The sequence below is a fragment of the Hyla sarda genome, chromosome 2 (assembly GCF_029499605.1).
Source record: "Hyla sarda isolate aHylSar1 chromosome 2, aHylSar1.hap1, whole genome shotgun sequence".
Classification (NCBI taxonomy): Eukaryota; Metazoa; Chordata; class Amphibia; order Anura; family Hylidae; genus Hyla; species Hyla sarda.
The window spans coordinates 183,396,364-183,410,691 of NC_079190.1; the positions used below are offsets into that span (position 1 = coordinate 183,396,364).

General features: G+C 43.6%; 1 protein-coding gene across 5 annotated transcripts in view; it reads left to right on the forward strand.

The window, feature by feature from the left end:
• Positions 1–14,328, forward strand: part of OCA2 (OCA2 melanosomal transmembrane protein) — a 429,791-nt gene that overhangs the window by 131,623 nt on the left and 283,840 nt on the right. The window contains exon 1 of one of the 5 annotated variants that reach the window (XM_056555886.1): positions 8,636–8,759. The exons of 2 other annotated variants lie outside the window; for them this stretch is intronic. In XM_056555886.1, the coding sequence (XP_056411861.1) occupies positions 8,748–8,759 (12 nt within the window). In that variant the 5' untranslated portion in view covers positions 8,636–8,747. Of the gene's footprint in view, positions 1–8,635; positions 8,760–8,903; positions 9,013–14,328 lie in introns of those variants that run through there. 2 more of the 5 variants (XM_056555887.1, XM_056555891.1) reach the window with 2 other exon arrangements.

A 14,328-nucleotide genomic window follows, 5' to 3' on the forward strand; every position in this document is an offset into this window, starting at 1 on the left:
GGGCAAGTGCACCAATGATTGGTACAATAGTGTTGCAATGTCGTGTATAAGAAAATTAACTAGAAATGAGCGAATCGAAGCTGACGAATCTGAATTCGTTCCGAATTACATGAAAAATTCAATTTGCAAATAATGCGAATATCGCATTCTATCGTGCGAATCACTTCATTAAACTCCATTTAGGCTCCAGGGCACCTAAAATGGCAAATCCCAATGTGAGGACATGGGGTAAGGAACTCTTTGAAGGTGAGAAGGCAAGGCAGGAAGGCAGGTAGGCGGGATGACCCTGAATCACATCCAGGATACAGCCCATCAGCATCACCCCTGTGATGTCACAGCCCAATATAATCGGCAGCCATATTGCAACCAGTCGCTTCATTCATTACACTGCAGAGAGATAGGACGGACAGCCTGTGTGTGTTAGGCAGAAAAGCTTTTTCAAGCAGCGTTTCACCTCCTAGTCCCACCAGCGTTCTGATGGACAGTGAGCAGTGCTTTTTTCCACTGAAAAGGATTTTTACTGCAGCCATTAACCTCCCAGTCCCTTTCTACAGCATTGCATTACAGAGAGGGGCAGAGAGCTGTGTGTTGCCTCATACATTTCAACAAGCTGCTTTATAAACCTTAGCAGTGGAGGCAGGAATTATTTTCAGTGCAATCCTGTGCCTTTGTTCCACAACAAATCATCTGTTGGTTATACTAGTCTGTAGACGGTATAATACCCAGCAGTCCATTCCTAATAGTCTTTGACAGAGTGCAATTTTGGGTTTTAGTACACAGCTTTTGTGTACTCCAGCACTGTTGTGTACTGCTGGTGTTGTGAAAAAATGTTTTTTTTAGCGTACTGTAGCGCATTTTTCTGCCCTCATAAGGGCACACCACCTACCTGCATCCAAGTAGTGTACTGTTTTGTACCTGATAATCTATCAAGGGCATAGATACTGTGAAAGTCGAGGCAAAAGTAATCACCGGCTGGTGTTTTACTCCAATACGTTTTTTAAGCGCATTGTAGCGCATTTTTATGCCCTCATAAATGCATACCACATACCTAATTCTAAGTAATGTACTATTTTTTTACTGTTAATCAGTCAAGGGCCTAGATACTGTGAAAGGCCAGGCAAAAAATACTCACCAGCTGGTGTTGTACTCAAATACTTTTTTAAGCGTACTGTAGCGCATTTTTCTGCCCTCATAAGTGCATTCCTCATATGTACATCTAATTATTGTACTATTTTGTAACTGTTAATCTGTCAAGGGCCTAGATACTGTGAAAGGACAGCCAAAAGTAATCACCAGTTGGTGTTTTAGACAAATACTGTTTTAAGTGTAGTGAAGCGTTATGTACTCGCCTCATATACACACTAAGTATGTCATGCAGAGAAGTGCCAGGACATGCACAGAAGAGTGTCAGAGGCTTAAATTTATCAGACAGAGGTCGCAGCAGACAAGAGGTGAGTGGCTGCATGAGTCGCAGCGAGAGGCCTGAGCTCCCGGAATCAGCAAGCAGTCGTGTCTAGATATGCTGTTCCCTCCCTTAAAGAAGTATCTTATGCTGTGGGTTCAGCGCCACTATTCAGTGAGGACAATCTAATAGAGGACAGTAAGCAGCTACTGCCCAGCCAAGAAGTGGAGAAGAGGTCTGTCGCTTTCTCTGCTAACCGGGCAAGTAGTAATGAGGAAAGTGACATGGGAGGCGGTGTAGCCAGCGTTCAGGGTCCTGAAGCAGACACTGTTGAGGAACCTGAGGAGGACATCAGTGACGTGCAGACACAAATCAATGGTGATGAAGCCAATCACACTTGGGAGCCGGTTGCAGAAGGGGCTTCATCATCATCAGGAGAAGAGGGTTGCAGGTTGCCCATGAGGCAGCAGCTGAGCCAGCAAGGTGGTAGCATGGTTGGCAGTCAGCATGGTGGCAGAAGTGGAAATTCTGGAGCCAAACATGCCAAGAGGAGACCACCTGCTTCGCAGCAGCCTACCTTACTGGGAGGTAGTGGAACAAGGGTTCCTGGAGACGGCAGCAGTAGAAGGCAATTAGTACGGATGGTGGGAGAAACAACTACTCATCAATGTGGCAGATTTTCATCAAGAATCCGGAGGAGGTTAACATAGCCACATGCAAGATATGTCGGCAGAAGGTGAAGCGTGGCCAGGATCCCGATGTTGGCACCACGGCCCTGCGTCAACATATGCTTTGCCACCATACAGTGGCCTGGGAGAACCGTGGCTCCAATGTAGTGGTCCAGCCTGCTGCATCACCCAGTGGCACGCCGCTCCCTCTTTCAGCCAGCCAAGGCTCTACCACTTCAGCCGAAGGGAGCTGTGTGTCATACCCTCCTTCTTTTGCTCCAGATACTCCTGCTCCTCCTGCTTTTAGTTAGTCATTCTGCCAACAATCCATCGGCAAAGCCATGTCCAAGAAACAACAGTATGCGCTTCCACTCATCCATCGACGCAGAAGCTGAATGTGCTCCTGTCTAAGTTGCTGGTGCTGCAGTCCCTCTTTTTTTAAGTGGTGGATTCTGCACCTTTCAAAGAACTGAAGGCTTGTGCCGAGCTGAGGTGGAGAGTGCCAAGCCATCATTTCTTTGAGTAGAAGGCAGTACCAGCCCTGCACAATATTGTGGAAGAGAATGTGGGCCAGTCTTTGTGCCTGTCAGTGTGTACCAAAGTGCACGGCAGCACTGACGTCTGGAGCTGTAATTATGGTCAGGGACAATACATGTCCTGTACGGCTCACTTGGCAAATGTGGTTCCTACACAGCCACACCAACTTGGACAGGTCACGCCGCTTCCTCCTTCACACTCTCAGGCTGTTGGTCCTGTGACATTGTGCGACTTTGGCTCCTCATCCTCCACTGTGTCCTCAGCCTCCACTGCCCAGAAAATTTTCAGTGCCCCTTCAGCATACCATGTGTGCAGGGCACAACTGTGTCATGCTGTTCTTCACATGGTTTGCCTTGGCGAACAGAGTCACACAGGGGTGGAACTGCTAAAAGTAATTTGTAAAGAAATCAGAGCATGGCTTACTCCACGAAAACTGGATATGTGTTCCCCCCATTTGCAAGACATCCTAACAATGGGAAGGAAACTTTGCATGTACTTCAGCCACTCATACAACGCAAAGCACACCCTCCTTGAGCTGCAGTGTCAGAACGGTATCCCCCAAAATAGTCTGTTTTGTGACATTGCCACACGTTGGAATTCCACCCTCCATGTGTTGGACCGACTATACTAAACAGAGAAAAGCCATCACTGATTTCTTGATGATCGAAGCAGATAGTGACAGCTCATAAGTGAAACCTGCCGTTTGCTCAGGCCCTTTGAGGAAGACACATTATTAGTAAGTCGCCAGGATTACAGGATGAACAACATCATTCCACTGCTTCCTTTCTTACAACACTTGTTGGAAACTATGGCTGGTCACGGCACTGGAGAAGTGGCGGCTACATTTCACGGCCACAGGAGCCCTGTAGGGGCTGAACTGGAGGAGGAGGGGGAAGGGCACAGCGGAGTACAGTTTAGATTTCTTAAGTGTTCAGTTTTTCTAGTAATCTGACAGTAGAGGAGGAGCAGGAGCAGCTAGAGGGTTATGAGGAAGGCAAGACAGAGGACCCAAACACACCATGGCAGCATGCAGGCAGGGAGTCCCTCCGAGTCACTTGCACAAATGGCATGATGCATGCTCACTTGCTTGCGTAGTGACAGACGAATTGTCACCATTCAGAAGCCGGAGGACTTCTGTCTCCCCACCTTATTGGATCCCCGCTACCGCCACAAAATAGGGGCCTTCTTTATACCCACTAACAAGGAGGACAAACTGACCTACTACAGAGGCATCCTACGTAGTCAGTTGGCCGATGCCTATTGGTGCCATCGTCCATCCTCTCGCAGGTCTGAATCAGGGTGGCCCCCTGCGCTCATTTTCCACTGCCATGGCTGCTGGGGAGGGGTGGGGTTGCAGGAGCAGTACCAGCTCCATCAGCAGCAGCCTGAGTCTACAGTCACTGATGAGTACCTTTCTTCACCCACATAGTGAAGCAACTCATCATCAGCAGGTAGACCTGGAGCAGGACCTGAACCAGCAGGTGGTGGTACACCTTGACATGCCCATGCCAACACACCTTGAATATCGGCTGTACTTCTGTGCAGCCAAACTTTATTTGTGGCAGCAACTAGCAGAATTTGCACTGAAAAGCTGTCCTGCTTGGCCAGTAGTGTGCCATCAGAGTTGGTGTATAGTGCGTCGGGGGCCATAGTCACCCCAAGGAGAATTCGTCTGTCCACAAAAAATGTGGAGAGACTGACCTTTGTGAAGATGAATCAGGCGTGGATCAGCCAGATTTTCCCCCCACCAATGCCTGATGCATCAGAGTAGATTGACCATGGTGCCACACATACACTTCACAAATATGGATAGTGCAAAACAGATTTGAGACGCTGCTCCCCAGTTACAAACATTCCTCTGCATTAGACCTTTTTTCACCCACCTTCGTCACTGGGTACTGATACTGCCACCCATGTGACATGTAACTCCTTGTTAGATTTGGTCCTTTGTAACCACACGCCAGGACCCGGGACATTAAAACTTGGGAGTGTAATCTTAAATTTCAATTTCAAAATCTTCAATTTTAATTTTAAAGTGCATCTTTTACTCTTAGGGATTGTGAAGTCCTTTTGTCTATTCATGCTGCCACCAGCTCCAGGCTGTGTCATTGTGCCACCACATGGTCTCCTTATGCTGTTGGCACCTTAAATTAAACTTTAAAAATGTTAAAATATCTAAAATCTTCCATTTAAAATTTCAAAAATATCTTTAGTCTTCTCTATTGTGAGGCCCTATTGTCTTGTCAGGCTATTGCCACTATATCGTCTCATCGTGCTACCGCCAATTCCAGATTGTGTCATTCTGCCAGATAATGGTCTCCTCATGCTGCTGCCACCTCTCGGCCATGTGACTCCTTGTTAGATTGGGTTTTGTGGTCATACAGTATTGGTACAAAATAAACACCAGGACATTAAACTTGGGAATCTAATATCAATCTTAAATTTAAAAAATCTTTTCAAGACTGAGGCCCTATGGTCCTCTACGTCATATTATCTGTGGAATTATGCCAAGAATCCAATGGAAAAGCTTGGAGCGATAACAATGAACCATAACTGATTAAATGAAACATTCTCACGTTTATAGTCCGGGGGTGCTGAGGGGCAGGGGCTGGAACAGGTGGTATCTCATCTGGAGGAGGACCTCCAGCTCGATGCTCATCAAAAAATTCAAAAAAAATTCAATTTTTTTTTTATAAATTCAAATTAAATTAATTTATATTCTTCAATTTTGACACCATATGGTCTCCCTGCTGCCACATCGATACTCTGCAGCAGTGATTCTAATAGCAATGCCTGTAATCTGCATGTCATACTGAATAACAGTATTATTTCACTAACATAGCACACTCCCTATGTGTGTGAGGACAAGGCAAAGTGCTCTACACCCCTACTGAGGCTCTCTGTAGGCCAGAAATAGCCATTTTAAATAGTGATTCACAGATAATAAATTCGGACAGAAACACATTTTTTTAGGAAAATTTGTCGAATCGGTTGAATTGAACTTTTCAAAAGTTCGCTCATCTCTAAAATTAACTATTGCTTGTACAAGTCCCCTCGCATGATGCGGTAAAATCATGACTGGTGCGGGGGTGCCTCAAATGACCTCATAACTTTCCATGGAAGCTGGGACATCTTCTAAAGTCCCTCAGGCTTGCCATTAGAGTACCTGTCTGTGCCCGCGGCAAACATGCAGAATACACCACAGTAGTGTACCAGTGCAGTGTATTCTACCAGCATTCTGCTGACTGCTGTCAAATTCCACTAGGAGGACTGTAAAAAGCGGAAGAAAAAAAAAGTTAAATGTAATTGAAAGAATAGCTGTGTACCGCATAGTATTTACCAAGACACCATCACCATCTATATGAGCAAATAAAGACTATGGGCTTCATTTACTAAGCTGAAACTGACCAGTTTTTGTCTGGTTATTTTGTCTGAGAAATGTCTGAGACATGTCTGCGCCAGTGTGCGACATCCTGCGCCTGAAAAATCCGACAAACCCGAAAAGGGGACGTGGTCTGTCGCAAAAGGGGGCATGATCAACCCAAAAAGAGGCGTGGTTTCACAATCCGACCGATTTACTATGGAATTCACAGAAAATCCTGTGGGTAAATGGCTGGAAATATCGACCTAGAAAAAGCTGGTCAGAAAATGTTCCCGACTTTTCCCAATAGTAAATAGAGAGGAATCCTGCATGTCTGAAACAACTTTTCCCACTAGTAAAAACGCGAAACTCTTGTAAATGAGGCCCTATATTTTCATTGAGCTGCCATTACATAAGGCATTTTTTTTTGTAAGGGTATAAACACATAGGCAGCAGATAACAGACGCCATAGCTGGGCATACCGCCACTGCAGATGCCAGCCTCTCGCTGACCACCATTGTGGTATCCGTGAGTCCATCCCCAGGAGCAGGGCTCTGCCCTGGGTTCTTAGCACATCGCTTTCCCAGTCAATATATTGTGTAATGATGGGTTATCTATGAACGGTGAATGTAATGGCAATGGATTGATTATGTTTTGTGCACTTTATTGATTATGATGCACTTTATTGGCCGTGGCTTCTAATCGTTTTATATGTTTTTTTGCCTTGATTTTTATTGTATAAGATTGACTACACTGTGCCTTCTATCCCCTGACGAACCCATCGACTTGGGGGAAACGCGTTGGGCAGGTTCACTTGTTTTCTTAAGTGTAGGGGCTGACAAAGGGGTAGACTGGGGCAGGGGTCGTCCTTTCAAGGACGAGTGCCCCGACAGTTCCCTGAGCGAGCAGGGGTAGCGGCACTACATCTCCCCGTCAGGGTTTTTCAGGGTTACCATGCCTACCCTCCCTGGACGTTTCTGCTATACCCCTATCCCCTGACCACTTTACTCTGGCCAATCCTTGACACGGGCTCAGACTGCTATACCAGCTTTCTTGGCCTCTGGGTCATTGTTTTGTGACAAATATCGGTTGGTGTATTGACAGTGGGGTCTTGTGGTTTTATACTGCACATTAAACGTTAAGTTTTAAATTGTTATAACCCTTCTGTGAATTATGATTTGACATTGGGTACTGCAATATTTATTCTGTGAATCATAAGTACTGGAAGAGTTAAGAGTTTTAAACAAAGGTAATTTACAAAATTTGTTTGACTTTCTGGCACCAGTTGATTTAAATAAAAAAAATTCCCTGGAGTACCCCTTTAAGCTGTTGCTGCTGCAGTTTTTGAGCCAAATCTAGAAATGGATCCAGCAGGAAGGAACGGTATAAATCCTCCCTTTATACTTCCTATTCCTTTTGTTTCACAAAAAAAAAAAACGCATTGTGTGATGGCAGCCTTAAGCTTTTTGAGATGCAAACTGGCCTATAAACCTCTGTTTTGCATCCACTTTTTATTTATTTTTTCATATACAATTAGTGTTGAGCGGCATAGGCCATATTCGAATTTGCGATATTTCGCGAATATATGGAGGAATATTCATCATATATTCACTAAATTCGCATATTCGTAATATTCGCGTTTTATTTTCGCACATGCGAAAATTCGCGTATGCGAAAATTAGCATATACAAAAATGTGCGTAAGCGAAAATTCGCACGCCGGTCTCACACAGTAGTATTAGAGCCTTCTTACACCACACCAGGTGGAAGCAGAGAGGGATGATCACTGTGATGTGTACTGTGAACGAAGGAATATTCGTAATTCCGAATATAGTGCTATATTCGCGAATATTCGCAAATTCACGAATATGCGATATTCGCGAATAAAATTCGCATTGCGAATATTCGCGAGCAACACTATATACAATATTACTTTCTAATGAACTTAGTAGTAAAAGGCCCCTTATTTCCCACACAAATTAGTTTTACAACTGTAATTGTTAGGGCTATTAAATTGCTGGGTCTTTTTTGACCATTTATGTGGCAAACATGGCTATATTGTGTCACAAAATTTTAGAATGGCCCATACATAGTTCAAATTACACCCAAAAAGTGAAACAGATGTTTCTTTAGGCTATAAGCTTTGCTTCAGCCCCAAAACAACTAAAAATACATCATGAAAAAGCTGTATGTTGCTGCTATAAAATGTCCAAAAAGCAAAAATATTCCTGAATTTGTTGCTTTGAAAAAATTAACACTGTGGGAGATTTATCAAAACTTGTCCAAAGGAAAAGTTGCTGAGTTGCCCATAGCAACCAACCAGATTGTTTCTTTCATTTTTTAAAAGGCCTGTGAAAAATGAAAGAAGCGCTCGGATTGGTTGCTATGGGCAACTGCACCACTCTTTCTCTACACTATCTCCCCCACTATGTCTAGGTTTCCACACAGTTTTTTTTTCTGTTTTTTTGGAAAACAGAAAAAAACAATATTAACCCGTAATATTATATTAGGTGGTCACAGGTGATGAAAGGGTGGGTGGGGAAAGCAAAAGTGATTCTGCAAGTGAAAACTGTTGAGCTGGGTGGAGCCTGGTTTTGCTTGGAACTTGTATTCATGGTTCCTGTTCAGCAGACAAGCTCCCAGTTGCTAATTTCCATTTAATGCTATGCAGTAGTGCGGGAGTAGTGACTCTTTTCCAGGGTTATTTTGCTGACATTTGGTCAGGTAGATAAGATACCTGGCCAGTTTACAGCTTTATAAGCAGTGGAACAATTGCAAAAATGGAATTTAAGGTAGGGGAAAAAACTCTGGTTAAAAAAACTGTTTTGAGTAACATGTAATCTTTCAGGACATGTGTGGTAAGAAAATATTTTATGAAGTGAATGCATTGCAAAAGCCATGAGCAAATAGGGCATTAACTGTGCAGTAAGGCTGGACTCACACGCCATGTGTAGCTCTGGGTTTACTTATTTTCAGTCGACAAGTCAGGTGTTTACCGGTGAACTGTAGGAGAATATGAATTTATGCAGTGATTAGTTACTTGTGGTGATTATTTATTTTTTAAACCCAATACGGTTATGTGTTGTTTTTATTTTTGGATTACAACACTAGTGCTGTTTGGTTTGATGTGTTTGTGCATCCAATAGATTTCTATTATAAAAAAGATGGCAACTGTCTTTGACCTGTGCTTTTAGCCTTCATTTCCACTAGGCAGTCTTCATTTATTTATTTTAAATGGCCACTGCAGTTTTTGAGCCACTGTCAGAGGTGTGTTCAAATGGAATGGTAAATATAAAGGAAGCACCTCTACTTCTTCCTTGATAGATCAATTGGCTTTGGCTGAAAAACCGCAGTGGCAGTTAAGGAAAAAAGAAACTGCCAAGTGGAAACACAGCCATAGGGTACATTCACTCACATGAGCGGATCCCCATTGCGTATTATGCTGCGGATCTGCCACTGAGGAACCACTGTATGCTACCTTTATAGGTGCCTACAAGGAGGAGCAATACGCCGCTAAAAGACACACTGAAGCGATGTGCGAGCCGCTGTGCGTGCGCGGTGTACTCGCACACTTTCGCGGCCACTCCCCCTGCTCTATGAGCTAGGGGGGGTATATCGCAAATCGCAGTGTGTCTGCTCTTAGCGGCGTATTGCTGCTCTGAGCAGGCAGCATATAGCGCTCCTTCACTTGTGGATCCACAGTGTAATACACACTGGGGATCCACTAGTGTGAACGTTCCCTAAAGGCTTGTTCACATGGCAGGAACTAGCAGTGTATTTACCGCTGTGAGTTTTAATGTCGGCTGGCTCTCCACAGCTTTCTGCAGCAGAATTCCGGAGCAGAATTTGCACTGTGGAAAATCAGTTCCCATTGAAGTCTGACCACATTAAACTCGAAGAGGGAAACATGCTTGTCTTTTATCATATGGTCAGATTTCAGTTGAAGATCTATTACTGAAATATTTTCTAAATATTTGAGTGAGGGATGTAAAATTTACATGCACATATAGCAGAATCTGCTCTTTTCCTTTTTTTTATTTTTTGTTTACTACAAACATGATGGGAACATATATTGTGTGCTTTTGAAGAAAAAGAAAAAAAAAATATGAAAATTCTCTAATGGATTCACACATGCAGTAATTTTATGCCCCTGGATATGGCCACAACCAATCTGCTTTGCAAATAGTGAAATCTGTAGCATGCCTAGGGCAGATCCTCACCATGTATGTCTGGAATCACAGTACACTGTAGGTATGAACTTGCATGTACTTTTTTGCTGTAGTGTAAGGCAGTTTGCAAATATAATTTTTTCACAGCTCAATGCAAGTGATAGTAATTAAACATAATGGGCCTCATTTACTACCGTATATACTCGAGTATAAGCCGAATTTTTCAGCACGATTTTTTGTACTGAAAATGCCCCCCTCAGCTTATACTCGATTGAACTTGGCAAAACTACAACTCTCAGCATGCCATCGGCTGTCAGGGCATGCTGGGAGTTGTAGTTTTGAAACCTCTGGAGGTCCGCAGGTTGAAGATCACTGCGGCCTTCGTCATCATCCAGACACCCCCTTTAGTTTTCTACTCCCCTCCCCTCGGTGGGAAGGAAGGGTGAGATTGTCTGGGCCATCTATGCTACAGGGACCGTCCGGTGGGGAGGGTTAGTCATTCCGGGCTGTCCATTTTAATCCGGGGGGCCCTCTTCTCCGCGCTCCGGGCCCAACCCCGGCCCCGGACTAGTGACGTTGCCTTGACGATGATGCACAGGGTCACGCATGAACATCCCTGTGCATCGTCGTCAAGGCAACGTCACTAGTCCGGGGCCGGGCCTGGAGCGCGGAGAAGAGGGCCCTCCTGGGTGAAAATGGACAGCCCGCAATGACTAACCCTCCCCACCGGATGGTCCCTGCAGCATAGATGGCCCGGACCAGCTCACCCTTCTTTCCCACGGAGGGGAGTAGAAAACTAAAGGGGGTGTCTGAATGATGACGAAGGCTACAGTGGTCTTCAACCTGCGCACCTCCAGAGGTTTCAAAACTACAACTCCCAGCATGCCCGGACAGCCGATGGCATGCTGAGAGTTGTAGTTTTGAAACCTTCCACTGATGAAGGGATTGACAAGTGGTGATGATGAAGGGGGGGTTGATGATGGGGCTCTGGATGATGACATGGGGGATGATGTATTTCCCACCCTAGGCTTATAGTCGAGTCAATAACTTTTCCTGGGTTTTTGGGGTGAAATTAGGGGCCTCGGCTTCTATTCAGGTCGGCTTATACTCGAGTATATACGGTAAGCTGAAACCAACCACTTTTTGGCGCAGTGTGTCTGAGACGTGTGCGCCTGGAAAATCTGACAAACCTGACATTGCACTGTGAAGACGAATTTTGTAGATAAATGGCTGGAAATATCCACCTAGAAAAAGCTGGTCAGAAAATGTTCCCGACTTTTCCCAATAGTAAATAGAGAGGAATCCTGCATGTCTGAAACAACTTTTCCCACTAGTAAAAACCCCACATTAGTAAATGAGGCCCAATATATCTGATCTTCAAGCAGACAGTATATATGCACATATTTTGTATACCCATGGAAATAGCCCCATAGATTACCACTAGCTCCATATTACAATCTATTAAAGGGGTGCTCCGGTGCTTACACATCTTATCCTCTATCCAAAGAATAGGGGATAAGATGCCTGATCGCTGGAGTCCCGCAGCTGGGGACGCCCGGGATCATGTACGGGGCACCCTGTTTGTAATCAGTCCCTGGAACGTGTTCGCTCCGGGTCTGATTACGGTCGACCGCAGGGCCGGCGGCGTGTGACGTCACGCCTCCGCCCCCGTGTGACGTCACACTCCGCCCCTCAATGCAAGCTTACGGGAGGGGGCGAGATAGCTATCGGGACTCCCTCGACCAGGCATCTTATCCCCTATCCTTTTGATAGGGGATAAGATGTGTAAGCACCGGAGTACCCCTTTAATGTAACACAGATGCAAAATATGGTTGTGTGAAAGTTGCCGATTTTCGCTATGTTTTTTGGAAAAATTACACAAATATTTCTGCGACAGAATATACTGTGTGAACATACGATTACATTTGAGGCAAAAAGAGAGAGTGCTGCAGTTATGACACTTTGTAATATACAGTAATTTCAAACTAAAAGGCAGCAATACCAAACATTATAGTATGTATGGTAAACCACCAAAAATTCTGAAATACTTTCTTCATATGACTAAACTACTCCAATACTTTGCTGCCTTTAGCACACTGTTGCTCACATGGATTTCCTAATGGAATGTTGTGGGATTTTGTCTCTTGGGATTCTGCTTAACTGCTGACATGAATAGGAATAGGATCGTGTGAATTCTGTCAAGTAACAAGCATGTGAACGCCTCAGCTGTATCACATGAATGACCCCTTAGGGTACACCAGAAGGGGAAATGGTTCAGTATACTTTTTACTGTATATTCTATTTTCTAATCTGGATTCTGTTTCCGAAAGAAGGCATCTATGTCTTTTGGGGGAAGATGTATGAAACGACCCTACAACTAAGTTTCCATACAGGTTTTTTCTATATAAATTTTTTTATTTATTTTTAAACTGCCACAGCAGTTTTTGAGCCAAAAGTGTAATAAAAAGGAATGGAAAATATTAAGGAAGGATTCATGAGTCTCCTTCCTGTTAAATACACATCTGGCTCTTGCTAAAAAAAAAACTGCAGTGGCTGTTTTCTTAAAAAAAGAAAAAACGCCAGGAAAAAAAACCTGTCTGGAATCCTAGGTGAGCTTTAGGCAAAAAGCACCACCCCAAATTTGTAAGCAGGAGTTTCCCCAAATTAATATATGTGTGTGTGTGTGTGTGTGTGTGTGTATATGTATGTATATAGATATAGATATAGATATAGATATAGATATAGATATATAGAGAGAGAGCCTGGCTACCAGCTGAACTGTATGGGTCTGACTAGACAATCCAGTCTGGTGTGCTGACCAGGGCAGTAGACTTGAACTGGGTACTGACACTTTGAGTGGCTTCTTATTTCTTATATCTCTTCTGGCTCCTACACATCTCTATTTACCTCTAATTGGCACTTTATGGATACTCTATCTTCTGACTCTGGCCAATGATCTTATTAACCCCTTAAGGACTCAGCCCATTTTGGCCTTAAGGACTCAGACAATTAAATTTTTACGTTTTCATTTTTTCCTCCTCGCCTTCTAAAAATCATAACTTTTATATTTTCATCCACAGACTAGTATGAGGGCTTGTTTTTTGCGCGACCAGTTGTCCTTTGTAATGACATCACTCATTATATCATAAAATGTATGGCGCAACCAAAAAACACTATTTTTGTGGGGAAATTAAAACGAAAAACGCAATTTTGCTAATTTTGGAAGGTTTTGTTTTCACGCCATACAATTTATGGTAAAAATGACGCGTGTTATTTATTCTGAGGGTCAATACGATTAAAATGATACCCATTATTCTATATATTTATATTATTGTTGCGCTTAAAAAAAATCACAAACTTTTTAACCAAATTAGTACGTTTATAATCCCTTTATTTTGATGACCTCTAACTTTTTTATTTTTCCGTATAAGTGGCGGTATGGGGGCTCATTTTTTGCGCCATGATCTGTACTTTTTTTGATACCACATTTGCATATAAAAAACTTTTAATACATTTTTTATAATTTTTTTTTAATAAAATGTATTAAAGTAGGAATTTTGGACTTTTTTTTTTTTTTTTTTTCGTTCACGCCGTTCACCGTACGGGATCATTAACATTTTATTTTAATAGTTCGGACATTTACGCACGCGGCGATACCAAATATGTCTATAAAAAATGTTTTTTTTTCTTTTTGGGGGTAAAATAGGAAAAAACGGACGTTTTACTTTTTTATTGGGGGAGGGGATTTTTCACTTTTTTTTTACTTTTACTTTTACATTTTTTTTACATTTTTTTTTACACTTGAATAGTCCCCATAGGGGACTATTCATAGCAATACCATGATTGCTAATACTGATCTGTTCTATGTATAGGACATAGAACAGATCAGTGTTATCGGCGATCTTCTGCTCTGGTCTGCTCGATCACAGACCAGAGCAGGAGACGCCGGGAGCCGCACGGAGGAAGCAGCGCTGCGGGCGATCCGATCGTTCATTTAAATCGCGAACTGCCGCAGATGCCGGGATCTGTATTGATACCGGCACCTGAGGGGTTAATGGCGGACGCCCGCGAGATCGCGGGCGTCGGCCATTGCCGGCGGGTCCCTGGCTGCGATCAACAGCCGGGACCTGCCGCGCATGATCCGGGCATCGCTCCGATGCTCGCGGTTATGCTTAGGACGTAAATGTACGTC